At 51.7% G+C, this 20862-nt stretch overlaps 1 protein-coding gene and 1 long non-coding RNA gene across 4 annotated transcripts in view; both read left to right on the top strand.

Annotated features, from left to right (window-relative positions):
- The window catches only part of BLK (BLK proto-oncogene, Src family tyrosine kinase), a 70852-nt gene extending 69834 nt beyond the window's left edge, over positions 1 to 1018 (top strand). The window contains exon 13 of one of the 3 annotated variants that reach the window (XM_031014147.3): positions 332 to 1018. In XM_031014147.3, coding sequence (XP_030870007.2) covers positions 332 to 537 — 206 coding nt within the window. In that variant the 3' untranslated portion in view covers positions 538 to 1018. The remainder of the gene's footprint in view (positions 1 to 331) is intronic. The other 2 variants (XM_031014146.3, XM_055349055.2) reach the window with 2 other exon arrangements.
- An 11954-nt stretch (positions 1019 to 12972) lies between these two features.
- LOC101147857 (uncharacterized) lies at positions 12973 to 17796 on the top strand. Its single transcript, XR_002007060.4, has 3 exons — positions 12973 to 13765; positions 14815 to 15086; positions 16914 to 17796. It is a non-coding gene; the product is annotated as an uncharacterized lncRNA (long non-coding RNA).
- The last annotated feature ends 3066 nt before the right edge of the window (positions 17797 to 20862 follow it).

Raw genomic sequence — 20862 nt, 5'->3', positions numbered from 1 at the left:
CTGGCAGCTGCCCATGAGTGATGGGCTTGGCTGTGCCCCTGGTGGTCACAGGTAATCAAGAGAGGGAGGGTCCCATCCTCAGAGGACCTGCCCCGTACTCAGGAGAAAATCTGCAGCCTCATTTCTAGGCATTCCCCAGGCAATAAAAAGTAAGTAAAGGGCTGTTTAGAGACCGGGCAGCCAGGCAACGCACGAGGCTGGAGAAGTGGTCTGGGACTGTGGGCACTGCTGTCCCCTGCCTGGGCCCACTGTGCCCGGCGGGACGCTCAGGGCCCCCCACCCACCGAGGACCCCAGCCCCTCACCCCCGCTTGCGGTCTCCTCTGCCACAGGGATGAGCAACCCGGAGGTCATCCGCAGCCTGGAGCGCGGCTACCGCATGCCGCGCCCCGACACCTGCCCGCCGGAGCTGTACCGCGGCGTCATCGCCGAGTGCTGGCGCAGCCGGCCCGAGGAGCGGCCCACCTTCGAGTTCCTGCAGTCGGTGCTGGAGGACTTCTACACGGCCACCGAGAGGCAGTACGAGCTGCAGCCCTAGCCGGCCGCGCCCGCCTGCGCCCCGTGCCCACCTCTGCGCGGACGACCCCGACTTCCGTGTCAGCCCAGAAGGGCCGCGAAGGCGGGGTGTCGCCTGTGCCCTTTTCTCAGACCCGGAAACCAGTGGGCAGAGGCAGCTTCGCAGGGGGTCCCCGGACGGACTCCTTCACCGACTGTACCCTCGGGCGAGTTACGCGGCCTCTCTGTGCCGCTTCATTTGTAAAGAGGGCTGTAACAGTGACCTCGCACGGTCATCCAGAGTACTAAGCCCCAGTAAGGTGTTCAGGACTGGTAAGCGACTGTCATCAAGTAAGGCCCCCGTGCTGGCCGCGTCCCCGCCTCTGCGCCCTGCGTGGACCCCGCCCTGCCCCGCTACAGAAGCCAGACTGGGTCCCGCGGACGCCAGCAGGGACAGCCCCAGCCTAGGCTGCGCTCCAGCACTGCGGGGCTTTTCTGCAATAAAGTCACGAGCGTTCGAGCTGTTCCGTGTCGTTACCTGTGACAAGCTGGACATCGCGTGCAGGACGAGCACGGGGCGCAGCCGGGGAGTCCCGCGTGGTCTGGGCTCCCGGCGGTTGAGCGGGGCCCGCAGGGGGCGCTGTGGCCTCATGAATCCGTGGCTCGGGCCCGCGCCGGGAGCTCTGGGCCGGGAAAAGCGAGGGGCTGACGCTGTGGGCCGGCGCTTTGGGGACCGCTAGGACGAGAGCCCAGCTCCAGAGGCTCCGAGTCCCCAGGCCAGGTGCATAAACAAGGATCGGGTGACGATGGGGCTTAAAAGCGAGGAACGTCGGCGGCTCCCACTGCATGGAGGCTCTTCACTTGGCATGTTTTTGTTTTGTTTTTAATAGACCGAATTTTTTTTTAGCAGTTAGGTTTACAGAAAAAAAGAGTGGGAATTAAGTAGACAGTCTCCATATCTCGCCCATTTCCCCTATTACTAACATCGTGCAATGGTGGTGCATTTGTTATCACTGATGAGCCAATACTGATAAAATATCATTAACCGAAGCCCACCTTTTGCATCCAGGTTCTCGCTGCCTGTTGTACATGCCGTAGGTGTAGAGGAAAGTGCAGAGACTTGTACCTAACGTTCTGGGTCGCCCACTTGAAAGCCCCCTGGCTCCACCTGTGCACCCCCTTCCTTCCCCTTGAACCCTTGCCACCCAGCTTGTCAGTGTTGACTCCTCTGACTGTGAGAACACCCCGAGGTAGGACTGTAGCCACCCGGAGTACAGAGGTGGAAACTGAGGCACAAAGTGCTCACACACACACCTCTTAAGCGGTAGGATGGGGGTGTAGGTGGGGGAAACTGCAGGTCTGGGCAGCAGAGGATGAGAGTGGGGACTTGGTGGGAGAACCCCCGGAAAGGGGGCAGTCGCTGCAGGGGTGCTGGGTGACGACAGCCACCAGCCAGGAAGGATGCAGTTCACATAGCGTGATCACCTACAGTGTGTGGATTCTCCAGCAGCCTGGGGTGGGTGCATCACCATTACTACCACGAAGCTGTTACTGCAGATGATGAAACGGACAGACTCCATGACACCAGGCTCCTCTCAGCCAGTTCTTGGCCCTCACGGTCCCCACTGGCCGTGGGCAAGCACTGGATGGGAGCACAGCACTTTAAGGAGGAGGTCTGGTGGGGGCAGACCTGGGGCCTCGCTGAGGAGCCCAGAGGGACAGGTCCCCAGCTGCTCCAGGATGCTGGAGGTGGAGGAACCTAGAGGTGGAACTCTGTCCCAGACAGTGGGGGCTCCAGAAATTGTGGGGCCTCTGACCTCCCCTAGGACCTGTTCACACCAGGGTGCTGGAAGGAGGAAACTGCCTGGCCAAGAACCTGGTGCCAGGGGACGTGGTTGGTGGGGGGTAAACAGGAGCGTGGGACAACAAGGTCAGTGGGGGCTCCTGCCAGTGGGGGCCACTGGGACTCATGAATGGGAGGGCCAAGCTGACCTGCTGGGGCTCCTGTGGGGTGGGGCTGAGGAGGGAGCTAAGATCACAGGATGAGGAATGAGCCCTTCCTTCACCTCATGAGCAGGGACCATATGCCAGGGCACCACCTCTCCGGCCCCTACAGCCCCTCTGAAGTGGCTGCCATGACTTGGGAGCTGTCCTCGAGTTGCAAGGCTTGAGACTGTCTCCTCACCTCCCTGGACCCCACTGTCATCTCCTAAAGATGAGTCACCCAGTGCTTTGCCAACGTCACCTCAAGTTTTTGTTTTAAAATGCAGGCTGGGCGCGGTGGTTCATGCCTGTAATCCCAGCACTTTGGGAGGCCAAGGCGGGTGGATCACCTGAGGTCAGGAGTTCGAGACCATCCTGGCTAACATGGTGAAACCCGTCTCTACTAAAAATACAAAAATTAGCTGGGCGTGGTGGCAGGTGCCTGTAATCCCAGCTACTCAGGAGGCTGAGGCAGGAGAATCGCTTGAACCTGGGAGGCAGAGGTTGCAGTGAGCTAAGATCGTGCCATTTTACTCCAGCCTGGGCGACAAGCATGAAACTCAGTCTCAAAAAACAAAAGTAATAATAAATAATAAAATAAAATGCAGGCCGAAAGCCTCTCCCTCTCCCATGGAGATTCTGATTCAGTGGGTTGAAGTCTGGATCTGGAAACGTCCTCTTTTAGAAGCACCCTGAGTGATTCCTGTGCAAGCATTTCCGGCTTGGACCAGCAGTTCTCAGCCCTGGCTACTCACTAGGGTCACCTTGGGTAGAATGGGGTTGGAGTGGGGGGAGGCACATTGCCAGGGTTCCAGGTGAGCATACTTTATCCAGGGCCTCAGCAGACTTTAAACATCCCCAGCTGGTGCTAATGTCTATCCCAGATTGGGAACCCCTGGGCAGGGCTGTGTGAGGTTGGAAGTGCTCCATCCCAGCGGGCCTGGCTCCAAGTACGTGGCGGCCAGGCTGATGTTCAGGTCCTGAAACTCCAGGACCAGCAGATGCCTGTGGCTTTTTCCAGCTCTGGTATGCAAGTGGCAACCTGCGGAAATTAGAAAAGAAACCCAGAAGACCAGCACATTCTCAGAGGCACGTTCTCAGGCAAGGACACCCACCTCTCCTCTGGCTTGGTTTTCCTGGGAAAGGTGAGGCTGGAGATCTTGAAGGACGAGGGAGAGTTTCTCCACTAGGGGTCGCACTTGCCCGAGTGGTGCCTGGAGCTGAACCCATGTCCTGGTGTGTTCTTGTTCGGGACATAAATATGTCTATTAAGGTTGAGGAGCCCAGTCAATCCTCAGCCAGAAAGTGAAATGTGAGAGTGTGGGGGGGGAAGAGAGATGGAGAGAGGAGGCAGAGAGCGCGTGAATGGACGAAAGCATCATTTCCTGCTCTGGGGCTTTGCCTTCCTTGTGGGAGGGAGGGTATTTCATGGCCTGGAGTCGGCCTTCTGCCAACCATAAATCTGCACACATGAGGACATTGCCGGGGAGCCCATGCCTGAGCCATCCGGGGCATATGATTGTTGTCCCGACACCCAGAGCTCTGGTGAAGGGGGCAGCCCAGGTCTGGGAACCCCAGACCTCTCCTTGCCTGTGAAGGAGCTGGTGCCTTTCCCTTTGCCTCCATTCCTCCATTCCAGAGCCAGGACACACCCTCAGCGTTGCTGTGAAGTGAGCAACAGCAGGGTCTCTGAGTCAGACAGACCTTTCAAAATCAGGCACTTCCTCTCCCCGGATGTTTGACCTCGGAGACTTTGCTTCATTTCTCTGAGCCTCGGTTTCCTCATCTGTGCAATGGGCACAATGCTGACACCTGCATTGTAGGCTTGCTGCGAGGTTTACACAAAGCAGCACACAGGAAGCATTTACCAGAGTGCCTGTCTTATGCTAAATGCTCAGAAATGTTAGCTCTCATTAGGGCTATAATAACCCCCAAAGAAGGGCCTCCAGAGACCCCGATCCCAGCTAAGCCCCCTTAGCCAGGCTTCCCTGGCCTCTGCCATACCTCCCCCGCCTCGGGCTTCTAGCTCTGCGGTTCAGAGCTTTGTTCTCTCTTTGCTGCTGTGATCTGTTTTGTCTACAGTAGTGGCCCCTTATCTCAGGTTTCAGTTACCAGCGGTCAACTGCGGTCCCAAAATATTACATGCAATAAGATATTTTGAGAAACAGAGAGAGAGGGAGGCCACATTCACAGAACTTTTATTCTAGTATATTGTTATAATTTTCTATTTTATTCTTAGTTATTGTTGTTAATCTGTTACTGTGCCTAATTCATAAATTAAACTGCATCATAGAGATGTGTGTATAGGAAAAACAGTGTATACAAGGTTCGGTACTATCTGCAGTTCAGAGCATCTAGATAGTTTGGGGGTCTTGGAATGTATTCCCTGTGGATAAGGGGGACTCCTGTACTTTCACGCTCTTCCCACCCTCGGGGCAGAACTTCCAAAATAGCACACGGGGTCAGAAGCCAAGGACCTAGGCAGCTTGGCACTCTCCAGCTGTGTGACTTTGAGTGAGTGACTCCATTCGTCTGAACCCTGATTTCCTTGTCTATAAGCAGAGGGCAGTGAGGCCTCCCTTGCAGGGTTGCTTTAAGGATTTAAGGAGTATTTTGGAAATGGAATAGTGTATTCGTTTCCTAGGGCTACTGGAACAAATACCACAGGCGAGTGGCTGAAAACTTAAAAGTTGATTGCCTCACAGTTCTGGAGGCTGGAAGTCTAAGATCAAGGTGCGTGCAGGGTCGGTTTCTCCTGAGGTCTCTCTCCTGGGCTCATAGATGGCCACCTTCTCCCTGTGTCCTCATGTGGTCGTCCCTCTGTGTGTGTCTATGTCCTCGTTGCCTCTTCAAGAATACCAGTTATATTGGACTAGGGCCCACCCATACGACCTCACTTTACTCATCGATTTTTAAAAAGCCTATCTCCAAATACCATCATATTCTGAGGCAGTTGGGTTAGGGTTTCAATATAGGAATGTGGAGAAGAGGAGATACAGTTCAGCCCTTGAACCATAACACACAAGCATATGTGTTATTTCTGCTTTTGTTTCTTTCACTCTACCTGCCATGTGGTAGGTATCCATGTATTCTTGTGACTCATTGATTAGTTTCAAAATCAAGAATATTTGGTGTGAATAAATGTCCCATCTACAAATAAGAAAGACCCAAAGCTAAGCTGGAACACCAGTAGAGCAGCCTTAAGCAAATTCACATATGAAAATCCGGATTTCCTCCAAAGATAAAACTGCCTCTAATGAAATATTTTATAAAAGTTTCCACCACGTATTCCATTAGGTACTAAAAAACCAGGACTCGAGTTTCCCCAGGACTCATGATGTCGTTTGTTTTTTTTTTTAAGGTAGTAAAATACATACACATAACATAAAATTTGCCAGCATAGGCATTTGCTGAGTGTTCCATGCAGTGGTACATTCACACTGCTGTGTAGGTGCCACACCATCATCTCCAGGACTTTCTCATCTTCCCCCACTGAAACTCTGTCTCCATTAAATGCTAACTCCCCATTCCTTCCCGCCGCCAGCCTGGCAACCCCCACTCTACTTTCTGTCTGTAAGAATTTGATTCTCTAGGGACCTCAAGAATCATGCAGTATTTGTCCTTTTGTGACTGGGTCATTGCTCTTAGCATAGTGTCTTCAAGGTTCATCTATGCTGTAACATGTCAGAGTTTCCTGCCGTTTTAAGGCTGAATAAGACTCCCCTTTATGGATACATCACGTTTTGCGTATCCATTCGTCAGTCGATGGACACTAGGGTCGTTTTCACCTTTTGGCTGTTGGGAATAATGCTGCTGTGAGCCTGGTGTGCAAATGTCTCCATGAACCTGCTGGACCAGATGGCAACTTTAGGTTGAATGTTTTGAGGAGCCGCACACTGCTTTTCCCATCGGCTGCACCATTCCGCATTCCCATCAGCTTTTCACAGCTTCCAGTTTCTCTGCCTCCTCTGTTATTCTCTGTTGCTTGAAATAGTTGCCATCCTAGTGGGTGTGAGGCTTGTGGTATTGCTTTAAAAGCAATAACTGCATGTTTTTAACTTTGGTCCCCATGGCACCTCAGCCCTCTTTGAAATGCCCTCACGCGTTTTAGGGGTTCAGGGATGTTCGCTTCAGGGCCTGGCTGGGAGGAGCCCGCTCACGCTGGGGGCAGGAGTCCTTCCCTCTGGAAGAGCCCCTGGCTCTGTTCTTGGGAAAGAACATTTTTCTTTCTTCCCCTGGGCAGGTCTGCCCTGTGCTGCCTCAGGGTCAAGGGGAAGTTGGTCAATATCTTCACCAGGCATCTCCAGGCGGGTCTGCATCCCAGTGGGCACATGCTCGGAACCCCCACCCCAAAATCCAGACATCTCCAGACAGGTCTGCATCCTGGTGGGCACGTGCTCAGACCCCCACCCCAAAATGTTCACAAAGACTGGCTGGACACACAGCATCTCGGGCAAAGCAGGCAAGAACCATGCCTAGCTCCAGGCACTCAGTCTCAGGTGGCAAGGACAGAGAGCAGAAGGCAGCACCACTATGACCCACGGGCAGATCAGGGAAAGTAGAAGCACCGGGCCCCTGACCTGGGCTGTGGGCACTCCCCACAACATCGCTGGGATTGCAGAGTCACCTGACTTAAAGGTTGAAACTTCATACCATGCTTAGAATCTTTAGACAGCTAAAAAGACCTTCATACTCAGTCACCGTGTATTGAGTGTAAAGTGCTGATGACTTGAGCAATCCCCAGAGGTAGGCTTCTGATCCTCATTTTACAGAGGAGGAAGCTAGGGCTCAGAGAGGGTAAGTAACTGGCCCAAGGCCACACAGCTGATAAATGGCAGAGCAGGGACCCACTGCTCCCAGCCTTTCTTCCAGAATGGCATAGCCACTGCCCTCCACATTTTACAAAGGGGTTTCCCGTGCCTTGCCTCAGGGGCTCCTCACAGCAGCCCCTTGAAGGTGTGGCATCTTCATTCTGTTCAGTCTGGACAGAAGAAAGGCAGAGATGCTGAGCCTGTCGCCCACATCACATCCCTAGAAATGATGGGGGGCAGTCCTTGAATCCTGAGCTCAGCTCCATGGCCAGCACTTGAGGGGCCCCAAAGGGCAGTGAGATTAAACGTGCTCTTGAGCACTTGAGGAACAGGCAGACATAACCCACGGGGCCTGTCCAGTGGCCCTCAGGGGGCAATCCTTTTAATAAGGTTAAGCAAACTGCTGAGAGGATGACAGGAAGGTTCGTGAAAGCCTGGTGGAAAAGATTCCAGGAAGAGAAACATCTGGTGCGGATGGGGCCACCAGGCTTAATGGATCCGCATTCTCATCTCAGTATGGCAGCCCCTGGAGGGGTGAATTGGCCAGTCCCCGTGCAGGAGGCCAGGTGCTCTACTGATGATTCAGAGAGAGGCAGCTCCACCTGACATCAGTCAGAGACCAAAAAAATAGCCCTGGGTGAGTATTCAGGAGATCACAGGGAGATGTTAAAATTTGTGGGTGCACACAGAAAATTTCCAACTGGCACCGTGGAGACTTCGTGGCCTCTCAGGCTTTCACTTGACCCTGCGGAGATAGCAGAGCCCCACTCCCAGGGAGCTCTGCCATGCACCCTATTTGACGGAAGCAAAGGCCTCCCCACGCTCACAGACACAGATGCTGATGTCAGTTCCCCTGCCGGTCACACCACCCAGTTGTGTGATGTGCTGGGGACTATGCTCACACGGCAGGTGCATGGTCCCATTAAGCCAGCACGACCGCCCTTAGGAGTAGATCGTTACTGGTCCCATTTTGTAGATGAAAAAATGGAGGATCCAAAAACGGAGGCCATCTGCCAAGCCCACGCAGCTGGGACACAAGCCCAGGTCAGCCTGGCCTCCTGCCGGGCCTCAGCAGAGCCGCCTCCAGCCAGAGCTTCTTGGGAGGGGCGGGGAACAAGGCTCTGAGGCTGCAGGTCACACAGCAAGCAAGAGCCAGAGCTGGAGCTGGCCCCAGGCGCCGCCAGGCTTGTGCCCCGCCCACACCCCTCTGGCCTGGCCTCCTTGCCAGTTGCAGGTCATGTCGTAGAAGAGCAGGCTTTGGAGGAGTCAGGCAGGGCTTACTTCACCTCTTGGTTCTGCCTGCTATCAGTTATGGGATTCTTGGCAAATTTTGTAACCTCTCTAAGCCGCAGTTTCATTACCTTTAAAATGGACATAAGCATACCTGTCTCAAAGGGAAGCTGGGGATGAACTAAGATAATGTACACAAAGCTTTGGCCACAATGGGGTGCACACAGCAGGATGTCAATATATGCACACTCCCTTTCCCCATACACCCTTGACGGCAGAGGCCCAGGCCAGACAGCACCTTCCCTGGGGGCACCTAGGAGCCTGGTCTGCCAGTCCCCTGGTCTCCATTCCCAGTCTGGTCCCATCCTCCTCCATTTCCAATCAGCAGCTTGGCCCCTGGGCCACCAGGCCCCTGTGGGCTGCAGAGGCTGACAGGGGCTGATGGGAGCCAGCCCCAGGGGGGTTGAAGGCTGATTACTGAGGACTAATGAGGTGAAGAGGGACTGCTGCCCAAAGCTGACAGCCTTGCCTGGGAGGAAGGACAGGCAGGAGGGCAAGGAGAACACTCCAGTCTCAGCCTGACATCTCTGAAAGGGCCAGGGGTCCATCTAGGGGCATCTCTGTTGGTGCCTTCTTTTCTGTGCCAAGGTCACTCCACTGCTCTTGGTTAAAATTAGCCTCCTGCTCACTGCTCTGGACTGAGTGGCCTTTCCTCATGACCAGTAGGACCTGGTCTTGCACAGGCAGGGCTGGGCTACATGCCCTCGGCTCTCCAAAGAGCAGATACAGTACATGCCCGGCGCCTTGGAGGCTGGAGCAGGGTGGGGTGTGTGCATGCACATGTGTACCTGTGCCTGTGGTGGGTGTGCCTACAAGTCTAACTAACCAAACCAGGGTGTCTAGGAAGGTAACAGTTGTGGAATTGTGCAAGCATTTCATCATCAGCATCATTCCTAGGTTGTGTTATTTCTTGCTTATCTCCAAGGCTCCCATGTAATGGCTGATGGCCTCAGCTTACTCATTTCTAGCCCCAAGCATTAAACACCTGGCCCAGCTCCACCCACACATCACCCCAGAGATTAAGAAAGTGCTCTCAAAGGATATTTGTCAAATACACAAAGGAATGGGGACAAGTCACTATCTTATTCTTTGTCCATATCCCATACCTGGTAACAACTTAATCCAAAACGACACACTCAGTCAGGGCTCAGGCAAGGATGATTTGAGCTGGAAGAAAAGCCAGCTGAGGTTGAAAGGAAGAGAAGCACAGTGGTCAAGGCTCTGGGGCCAGTTGGATGTGGGCTCAAGTCCTGCCCAGCCACATGGCCTTCTGCAAGCAGTCACCTCCCTAAGCCTGTTTCCTCACTTGTCAAGCACATTTGCTAAGCAGCAGCCTTGCCCAGAGTGGACGAGACGGTGCCTCTCCAGTGCTCAGCAGAATGCCTGGCACAGTTAGGTATACAACAGAAGGAAGTTGTTAGTATTTTTACTGGATGTCAGCGAAAAAAAAAATGTGGATTAAACCCTTAGAAACAGAGGATGGCATTGTTGCTAATCCTGCAGAGGGAAACCTGATGAAGGACGTTGTGAACAAAGTTAAAGCAAGTGTCAGGCAGGAAGATAATATTTGCAGTGCCTGTATAACAAAGGATTACTGCAAAGAAAACTGAAGAAGTTCTTCCTGTTCCTAAACAACCAAAAGACAAATGAGCCAACGATAAGAATGGGCACTGCACAGAAAGAGGATTAGAACAGCTAATAAATAAAGCAAACAGTGCTCAGCCACACCAGTCCATGGAAAAATGCAGTTGAAATAGTAGTGCCAGATACTTTTACCATCAGGTGGCAAAATGGCAATACTGCTTATATCCAATAATGTTGGTAAAGATATGGAAAACTGTTGCTCTCATAAAGGTTAATGGCAGTGTAATTCGATAAAGCCTTTTGGGGAAGCATTTTTGGCATCCAAAATGTTGACGCATACACGCACTGATGAAGCTATTGCATTTGTAGAAAACTATCCTACGGTAAGATATGCCCTTATTCCCAAAGATAAACATACGATATTCTTTACTGCAACTTGTTTGTAATTACAATGGGAACAACTTAATGGTACAACAAGAGGGTAGCTGAAAGAAGTGGTGCACAATTTTTTTCCTTGTTTAATTGTCCGAAGGGCCAGCTAGAAGGGCATAATTATTTTATAAACTACTATTCTGCCATTAAAATGAATGGGCAGGCCAGGGATGGTGGCTCATGCCTATAATCCCAGCACTTTGAGAGGCCAAGGCAGGAGGGTCTCTTGAAGCCAGGAGTTTGAGGCCATCCCCTGGAAAACATAGCAAGACCCTGTCTCTGCAGAAAATATTAAAAAAAAAAAAAGAACTTAAAAAAATGAATGGGCACGTCCATAGATTCTGATTTTGACACATGGCCAAGACTATCAAGTGAGGGGAAAGGGTGCAGAAAAACACATACATGCGGCATGATGTACACACACACACACACAATTTTATGTTCATCACACACATGCATATTTGTGTAAACATGCAGCAAAGGGATCCCAGTGATACCAACCAAAGAGAGCCCCGTGACCTCTGAGGAGGGAGCGGCTGGGGCTGTCAGCGCAGAGGGATAAGGAAGGGCGCTGGCATTTTACCCGCATTGCTGGAGTCTTCTGTAGTGAGAGTGCATTAATGCATTCGGAGAAGAAAAAAGCCAGGCCGGCAGGCAGTGATGGATGGTCCGGTGCAATTGTGCCTGGTGGCAGAGAATGGATGACGCGACCCCTGGGGTTGGGTCCCGCCCTGGGGCTCTAGCGGCCCCCTCGGCCCCATCCCTGCCCACTTCCTCTCCCGATAGCGCCCTCCCCCAGGTTATCAGTGGGGAGGCCACCCCACACCACACTGCCTTCCCTGTGCCCGCCACGGAGCCCTCAGAACAGTCCATCACCGCTTATCGTCCCTGTCCCTGCGCCAGAGAGGCTGCTGGGGGGTCCAGGCTGTGCACCCACCAGCCGAGAGGACTGGCCCCTCCCCTCCACCCAGGCCTGCATCCTAATTTGGGGGAGGGGACTTCTGGCCACTAGGGACAACTCCATGGCTATGACATCCCAAGGAGGGCATTCTTCAGAACCGCCACTTCCTACAATAACAGTCACGGCACCTGGCATTGATGGCTGCCTACTAGGGCCAACCACTGTGCCTGGCAAGGGATGTTCTTTTTGTTCCTTTTCATCTTTTTTTTTTTTTTTTTTTTAAGACAGGGTTTCGGTCTTGTTGCCCAAGCTGGAGTGCAGTGGCGCAATCTCAGCTCACTGTAACCTCCACCTCCCGGGTTCAAGTGATTCCCCTGCCTCAGCCTCCTGAGTAGGTGGGATTACAGGCGCTCACCACCATGCCCAGCTAATTTTTGTATTCTTAGTAGAGACGGGGTTTCACCATGTTGGCCTGGATGGTCTCGAACTCCTGACCTCAGGTGATCCGCTGACCTCGGCCTCCCAAAGTGCTAGGATTACAGGCGTGAGCCACGGTGCCTGGCTCCTTTTCATCTTTACACAATCCTAACTAACTTCAGAGATGGGGACACACTCAGAGATAGTAAGTAACCCAGGTCACCAGAAGATACACAGCAGAACCAGGACCAGGTCACCAGAACCCAGGTTTGTGCTGTGACTGCAAACACAGTAACAGGTCACTGCAGAGTCTTCTGCCCGGAAAGCAGGGGTCCCGGTGAACCGAGTTAGTGCCACCCTGGCTCTCCCACAGTGCCCCTCATGATAAGTGGTGACACACTCTGCCCCCTTATCCTTGGCAGTGAGCGAGGGACCCTCTCCATTGCGGGTGGTGAGACGTGGTGCTCACAAAGGCATCACTAACTTGAGCCCAGTAACAGAGAATGGGAGTCTTCCCGGCTTTCCCGGTAGTGGGTCAGGTGGAAAGAGCCCTTCATGGAATCAGAGCCCTGGCAGGGCCCACGGCCTCTGGAGCTCAGCTGTGCGGTTTCCCAGCCTCACTTTTCTCATCTGTAAAGCAGGTACAGGAGAAGTCCCAATGGGAGTAAGGGAGATGTCAAATGTATGCCAAGCCCTGAGATGCCAAGTACATGAAAACCAAGCACCTCGAAGCAAGCTGGCCCGAGCGCCAGGAACTGGGCACTGTTGTCATGGAAACCAAGCACCTAGAACCCAACCGGCCCCAGTGCCAGCAACCGGGCACTGTCCTCATGGAAACCAAGTACCTCAAACCCAGTTGGCCCCAGTGCCAGGAACCGGGCACTGTCGTCATGTAGACCAAGCACCTGAACCCAGCTGGCCCCAGTGTTAGGAACCGGGTACTGTCGTCATCAGCATCAGGGTCAACCTCTGGACCCTGGCTTCGTCATCATTAACAGGAAAGGTTAGAAGCCCTGTTAGGTCTCTTCCAACTTTGTCTATAACTCTGAAAAAGCAACGTGGAGTTTCTTTGGCACACTCTTTGAGGAAATAGAATTCGCCAAACCAATGCAAATGGAGAAATATATTTCACCTGAGTAGGGAAGAAAAACCTTGTAAAGGCTTCCAAGAACCTCCAGAAACCTACTGGATGTGCTTACCACTAATCTCTTTTAAAGCAATTCCCTGACAACACTCTGTTTATCTCTCCTGAGCTCCTTAGTACCCCTGAAAGTAGCAGGACAGCCTTACTTTCCAAATCTTCACCTTTGCAAGAGTCTAGTCTGTGAGTCCAGGCTCACCTGAAGTCTGAGATTTTGGGAGCTTTGGAGAATTCTGGATAAAATCCCTTACTGAACTTAGACAACAGGAATCTCCAATCTTTGGAGAAGTCTCCCCGGTTTTCAGAGACTGAGCATCTGTTCCTAGCTCCCTCCGGGCTCTGATGCCATTAATGACTGCAGGAAGCTGTTCCAGGCCTCAACACAGAAAGAACCCTTAGATCCTCAGAGCTGGAGGTGTGCAGACTGGTCTCTGCCTGGGCTCAACCTCTGTGATTTCTGGCAAGTTACTGAATTTCTCTGTGCCTCAGGTTTCTTTTATGAAAATTATAACAGTTTTATCTCCTAGGGTTATGGTGAATACCTAGGGCAGGACCTGGCACTTAGAAAGCTCTCATCAAATGTCCCCTAACTCTTGGAGACAATGATCAAGACTTAAAGAAACTGACTGGGGGAAACTTCAACACTTTCTTGGTTCTCCCAGAGGCCGGTGGAGACGCTGCTCCATTCTGCCTGGATCATTTCCCAGGGCAGGTAAAAGTGGTGGGACCCCTACCCGGGAGGCCAGGAAAGATGCAAAGATGGATGGGTGTGTTCCCCAGGAGTGAGTGTGTCCTGGGGTGGGTGGGTCATGGGGAGTGGGGTGTCATGAAGACGGGTGGCTATGGTACCATGACGGGGGTGGTTATGGGAAGTGCTGTGGAAGTGTGGGTGTGTTATAAGAAGTGGGGTTTCAGAGGGCTGGGTGGGCTGTAGGGGTCTGTCCAAGAGGAATAGGACTAGAGTTGAGGGGAGCAGTCTTTCAAGTCCAGAGCACCCTCAACCCAGCAAGCCTGAACAAGTGTGTAGGGCCTCTGGCAAAATAACAGCGAGGCAGACGGGCAGAAGAGATGGAGCAGGCCAAGCGCCGGATGGAGAGAGGTGAACATGGCCAACACAGTGTCTGGCAGTGGCCTAGGCATCTCTAGGGCCCAGCAGCGGAGCTGGGGTAGGGGTGGCTGATCCCGAAGCATTCTGTTCTGGCCGTGCATCTTCATGGAGACTTTCTGAGCTGAACTTGGTTCTTGGGGATTCCAACTCACTCCCCACAGACTTACCCGGCACTGAGTGCAGGCCTGGAGGGAGACCCTTCACTTAGATCCTTTCACTGGATGGCATGATAATGCTGTGGGAAGGTACAGATGAGGAAACCAAGGCTCAGGGAAGTTGTGTGAATTGCCCCAGGTCACAAGGCTTTTGAGCTCCAGTCCAGCATCCTTCCTGCGTTCCCCCCATTGGCAAGGTTTGCCGACAGGGTGGGCCCAGCTGCTCCCAGCACAGCTGGCCCTGGAGAGCACTTTGCAGGGACAGAGTCAGCCACGTGAGAAAGGACTTGGCATACTGTAGGATTTAAGGGTTCTAATCAGGGCTTCCCAGCAAATTCTGTTGGGCCAATGTGGACCTCTCAAGTATGAGGTTGGACCATATAAAACTGCAATTTTGTAGATCAAAAATCATTGAATATTAGCAATTTCATACAGTTCACCCTAACAGTGTTTGGGGGGAAAAGCCCACAAAATGCATGACTTGCCCTTTTCTTGCAGTATGAGACAGGCCTTCATCAGAAAGGCCCGGCCTGTGGATGGAGGCAGGGGGCTGATGGAAATGACCTCTGTGCAGCTAAGGATGCTATGCTTTGTTTCTTGAGCTGAACTGCAATTGTGCCCAGCCTTCCTGGGACAAGGGTGGGAACTCAGGAGTTACTACAACCACTGCCACCCCACCCTGGGAAGGCCACTTGTGGTCTTGGACAAGTTCCCTCCCATGTGGATAGACGAGCCCTCAGGCGACAGCTGCGTTCTGTCGAGGAAGCCACGTAAGGCGGGCGGGGCTGGGGTGGGATGGGTGGTGGGCCTTGTACCCACTGACCATGAAACACTCCACCCTCTTCCCCCTCGCTGTTCTGAGTGCCTGTGTCACACCGGCATTCCCACCGCAGATGCAGCTGGAAAGGCGCCAGTGGGAATTTCAGTGGGCTCCCGTCCCAGGCAGTGGAGTGAGGCAGGGCTCCAGGGGTCCCTGGACGCAGCCACGCCTGGATGCAGGTCCTGGCTCTGCCCCTCCCCAGGGCGTAGTAACCTCAGGCATGTGGCTGACCCTCTCTGCTGTGCCTCAGTTTCCACAGCTGCACAATCTGGATAGTAACAGGCCTACCCCGCTGGGCTGTGGTGAGGACACTCGAGATGGTGTTTGTGAAGTGTTCAGTCGAGGTTGGCCAGTGTTTTGGTTGCCATCCACTCAAGCACTGGGCATTCAGTACACACCCGTGTGGAGCCAAGAATGGACTAAGCCTGAGGGGTCCTTCCCCCTGGCTCCCCCTTTGCTTCAACTCCACCTTGTCTGGCTGCATCGTTGGTGGTCTGGGCCCACCGCATAACTGTCTCCCTGGGACAGCTTTGGGGTCAGGGGGGTCAGCCCGGGGCCAGCAGCTGGTCCGGTATGTCCACTCTCCCCGCTGCTGGGAGGGGCTGTGTTGGAAGCTCGGGGCTGTCACCCAGTGAAGATGGTGTAAACACCAGGCATCCGCAGCCAATCTGGATGAGCTGGGCATGTCTCCCTGGGCTGGGAGCCTCAGGCTTGGCTGAGAATGGCAACATCCCAGCCTAGGAGGGCCTGATCCAAGGACCCAGGGCCTCACAGGTGTGTTAACACACCTTGTGCATGTGGCATGTTCAGGGATGTTGTCTGAATGCTACCCATCTGGCTTTCTACTTACTCCTGGCATGCTCCCATATTGTCCTTTGAATTTCATGGAACCTCTATAAACCTTAGTCTTCTCTTCTACAAACAGAGAATAATCCTCCTACCTCCCTACCATGGCCTGGAACGGTCATGAGCATTCAGTTAGTTGCACAGTGCACAATGCAGTGCCCAGGCACAGAGAAGCACTCAATACTAGTGAGCACCCAGAAGTTTTGCCCTCTCTGATAGTGTTTTTCCAGATGCTAAGGTCCCTAGGATGAGCCACAGGGGCAGTCCAGCCTGTGGCATCTGCCAGTGAGGAGAGTGTCACAATGGTGTCCCAGAACTTTGAAGCTGAAAGACTGCTGTTGAACTGGGCTGGTCCAGTCCTCAGTCCAGTCCTCTACTTTATGAAGGACTCCGGGTGGGTCAATCAGTATGGACTGCTATAATGAAGTGCCAGAGGCTACACAGCTTATGAGCCATGGAAATTTATTTCTTGCAGCTCTGAAGCTAGAAGTCTGAGGTCAGCTGCTGGCATGTTTTGGTGGCTGCACACTGCTGACTTCTGGCTGTGCCCTCAACTGCCAGAAAGAAGGCAAGAGAGCACATTGGGTTCCCTTTTATAAGGGCAGTAATCCCATTTGTGAGGGCTCCACCCTCATATCCTCATCACCTCCCAAAGGCCCCATATGAATTCAGAATTCGATGTGTAAATTATAGGGGGACACAGACATTCAATTTCAATGAAACAGGCCTCAGTTAAAGAGCCCAGGTTGCATTTCACCAGCCGTGTGACTGTGGAGCAGGCACTCAACTGCCCTGAGCCTGTGTCCCGGTCTTCATGTGGGCATTGGAAAAATAACACCTGCTCCACCAACCTCACACAAATGAGATGAAATACAAGAAAATGCTTCATGAATTTAAAAAGTTCTTACTAGTTATTTGCATTGTTTTAAAGGCGTAGGTAGGTGTTTCCCCTACTTAATCTGGGATTAGACTCACCCTGGACTAATGCCCATGCTCCTGCCTCCAGGCCCATAGAAGAAGGAGGCAACCCATCTGGATGTCTGGAGGAGGTTTTGATCTCCTCTCCTTGGTCAGAACTGCTCATAAGATCTCCACTGCAGGATCGATATTTGCTGCCATCTCTTTTCCTCTGCACACACATTCTAGAGTAAGCAGCAAACAGAGGTGACCAGAGATGCTAGGATGGGAACATGAGGGGTCTGGAAAGTCCCCCACTGAGCGATCAGAAGCTGGGTTTCACATACTCACCACGGCTAGTCTAGCGAGTTTGCAGAATTCAGAAATCGGATGAGACCCTGAGGTTTGCCTTTCATTAGCCTGGCTGTCCACTTATGGGACAGTCTCTGCAGGAAGGAAGGAAACAGGGGAGGCTCCTACCTGCCCCATCAGCTCACTTTTTAAAACATGCTCACCTGGCCTCACCACGTGAGGTGGGAGGAGAGCCCGAGGTCGGTTCACTTTGTGCTTCACATGTCCTTCACATGTCCTTCACATGTCACCTCTCTACTCTGTGAACTTGCAAGGCTCACCAGGGTCTCTCACTTTCCATTCCCTGTCTCTCAGATCTACTAGAACAAGGCTACAGCCACAAAGCACTTATATAGTCAGGCCTCTTTGCTGACACGTGACATGCAATTCAGGGATGCCTCCTCCTCCCCCTAGAAGTAATGAGTGCCTGCAGCTATTGTAAATGTTAAAGTAAAATTAATGTTGGTTGTACACCCATGTTCATAGCAGCATGACTCACAATAGCCAAATGTAGAAGCAATCTGTATTAGTCCGTTCTCAAGCTGCTAATAAAGACATATCTGAGACTAGGTCATTTATTTAAAAAAAAAATAGGTTTAATGGACTCACAGTTCCACGTGGCTGGGGAGGCCTCACAATCATGGCAGAAAGTGAAGGTGTAGCAAAGGCACATCTTACATGGCAGCAGGCAAGAGAGTGTGCAGGGGAACTCCCCTTTATAAAACGATCAGATCTTGAGAGACTTATTCACTATCATGAGAAAAGTATGGGAAAAACCTGCCCTCCCACGATTCAATTACCTCCCACTGGGTCTCCCATGACATGTGGGGATTATGGGAGCTACAATTCAAGATGAGATTTGGGTGGGGACACAGCCGAACCATATCACAACCCAAGTGTGCATTGGCAGATGAATGAATAAGCAAAACATGGTCTATCCATGTAGTGGAATATTATTTAACCTTAAAAAGGAAGGAAACTAGGGCTGGGTGCAGTGGCTTATGCCTGTAATCCCAGCACTTTGGGAGGCTGAGGTGGGCAGATCACTTGAGGTCAGGAGTCTGAGACTAGCTTGGCCAATGTGGTGAAACCCTGTATCTACTAAAAATACAAAATCAGCCAGGCGTGGTGGCAGGCACAGGTAATCCCAGCTACTCAGGGGGCTGAGGCAGGAGAACCCTTGAACACTGGAGGCGGAGGTTGCAGTGAGCCGAGATCATGCCATTGCACTCCAGTCTGGGGAAAAAGAGTGAAACTCTGTCTCAAAAAACAAACAAACAAACAAAACAAAAGAAGGAAGGAAATTCTGACCCATGCTACAACATGGATGAACCTTGAGGACATTATGCTAAGTAAAATAAGCCAGCCACAAAAGGACAAATACTGCATGATTCCACTTATAGGAGGTCCCTAGAGGAGTCAAATCCAAAGACAAAGTCGAGGTTGCCAGGGTCTGGGGGAATGGGAATGGGAAGTTAGTGTTTAACGGGTGCAGAGCTTCAGTATGGAAAGATGGAAAAGTTCTGGAGATGGATGGCAGTGATGATACAACAATGTGAATGTTCTTAATGCCACAGAAGTGTACACATAAAAATGGTTGAGGTGGTCAATTTTAGGTGTATTTTATCACAATAAAACAAAACTTTAAAAAAATGAAAGTTGGTGCCTAACTTGGCAAATTAGTAGCCCTCAAAAGTGTTCACTGAACAAGTTATTTTTGTTTTGGACTCTGGGACAGCCATGTGGATGCCTGGAGAGAGCTGGCATGTCACTTGCAGCTGAGTCCCCTGGGTCCGAGGCGGTGCCTGGCACATGGTAGGTGCTCAGCAGATGTTTGAGGAGGGAATGAATTGAGAAGGTCAAGTGGAAACCCCTGCTTGACCCTGTCTTCCCTTCCCCATCGCCATCACAGAGCAGACTCAGCTCTGATGCCCCAAGTTGCAGAGACCTTGAGGAGTCTTGTTGTTCATCCTCCTCCCTCAGGAATAAATGTAGCAGACAATCAGTGTCTGTGCTTTTTAAATCCCTCTGGGTCGTGTTTTTAATGCTCTGTGATTGATGGGACATTCCTCCATGAGTAATCCCGGTTTCTTTCACTGTGGTTGAAACCTCCCACATCCACGGTCCAATTCTTTCCCCATGAGAAATGGGAGAGGGAGCTCTGAGAGCAGATGGGGGCTGCCACCAGGGCTAGGGTGAGGGAAGTGACGAGAGTGGGACTCAGCCACCTCTCAAAGACTGTCAGCCCAGGCACTATGTTAACGGAAGTAAGGGGACCACTCCTGGAGGCAGGAGATGGGTTATGTGACCTTGGGAGGACCCCTTCCCAAGTTGCAGGGATTCCTGGAGTCTGTGAGGCTACCTGCAGATGCTCCAGGGCCAGGCTGCGTGAGCGGCCACTCGGGAGCTTTCCCTGCTGAGTGTGTCCAGAAAAAGCAAAGGAGGCCAGTTAGTGACTGCCGAGTCTCATGGAAAACCCAGAGAAATAATTGTACAGCAAAAGAGCACAGAGGGAAAATATTAACAAATATGCAAAACTCACAAATTAGTAAAATGAATCCAATCTGCTAACCAGAAAGAAGAGAATCCCTGCCTAAAAGAAGGCCTCGCTTGAGGTTCAGTGAGTTTCCCACACATCTTAGAGATTATGAATAACTAGTATGATTAGTATAAGAAGGCAATGTAAGTGCAGCTGATGCATGGCTAATTAAATATGCAAGCAGAACATACATCACCGTGGCCATGATGACATTCTCCCAAGTGCCATCCCGCTGCTGTCTTCCAGCAAGCATGCTTCATAGGAGAACTGATAAAGAAATTTCCCAAAAGCGTGCACCCTAGAACCCTATGTAAAGATGGACTTTTTTACTAAGAGAAAAGATGGCAGTGATCAAATGAGTTTGGGAAATGCTTAAATTTATATCTGCCCCTTAGATATTAATACATGTTAGCATAGTCAAAGATTTTTAAAACACTGCAATAAAGATAGCTGTTTTATTTGCTTCATCTAGCATTTCCCCAAATTAATTTTGTACAAAAAACACTTGTCCGCCAATATCTATCATTCTGTGGAAATGGAATTTCTTGGGGGCATATTTGGGAAGCACTTAAGTACATCATTCGAATGCACATGAATTATTCAATGATTCATTAAACTGTGCTCATTCACTGAGACTGGCTGTGCTGTCCGGCACTAGGAATACAGAGATGGGTGAGACATGGTCTATGCCCACCAGAAACTCAGTGTCTAGGGGGTGCCATGGGCAACTGGTTTAGCATGGGCTGTGTAATGCAACCTAACAATTGGATAGGAGTTGGAATGGAGGGAAGGACACAGGAAGTCACCTGCCTCCCAGGCCAGACAATCAGGGAAGGCTTCCGATAGGACATGCTGCTTGAGCTGAGCTTTGAGAGCAAGTAGAGGGTCTTGCCAAGCTGATGCTGGGAGAGGGACATTCTAACAAGAAGCTCATGCAAGGACTCAGAAACATGAGCTAAAAGAGGCTACAAGGAAGGGTGCACATTAAAAGAATGTGAAGAGGAGAGGCCAGAGAAGACTGGGGAGAGATCAAGAAACCCACCACCTTTGGGAGTTTAGACTCCATCCTAAAGACAATGCAGTATCAATGGAG

This window comes from Gorilla gorilla, chromosome 7, assembly GCF_029281585.2.
Source record: "Gorilla gorilla gorilla isolate KB3781 chromosome 7, NHGRI_mGorGor1-v2.1_pri, whole genome shotgun sequence".
Lineage (NCBI taxonomy): Eukaryota > Metazoa > Chordata > Mammalia > Primates > Hominidae > Gorilla > Gorilla gorilla.
Note: the sequence above shows the minus strand (reverse complement) of the source record. Positions and strands in the feature narration are given on the sequence as shown.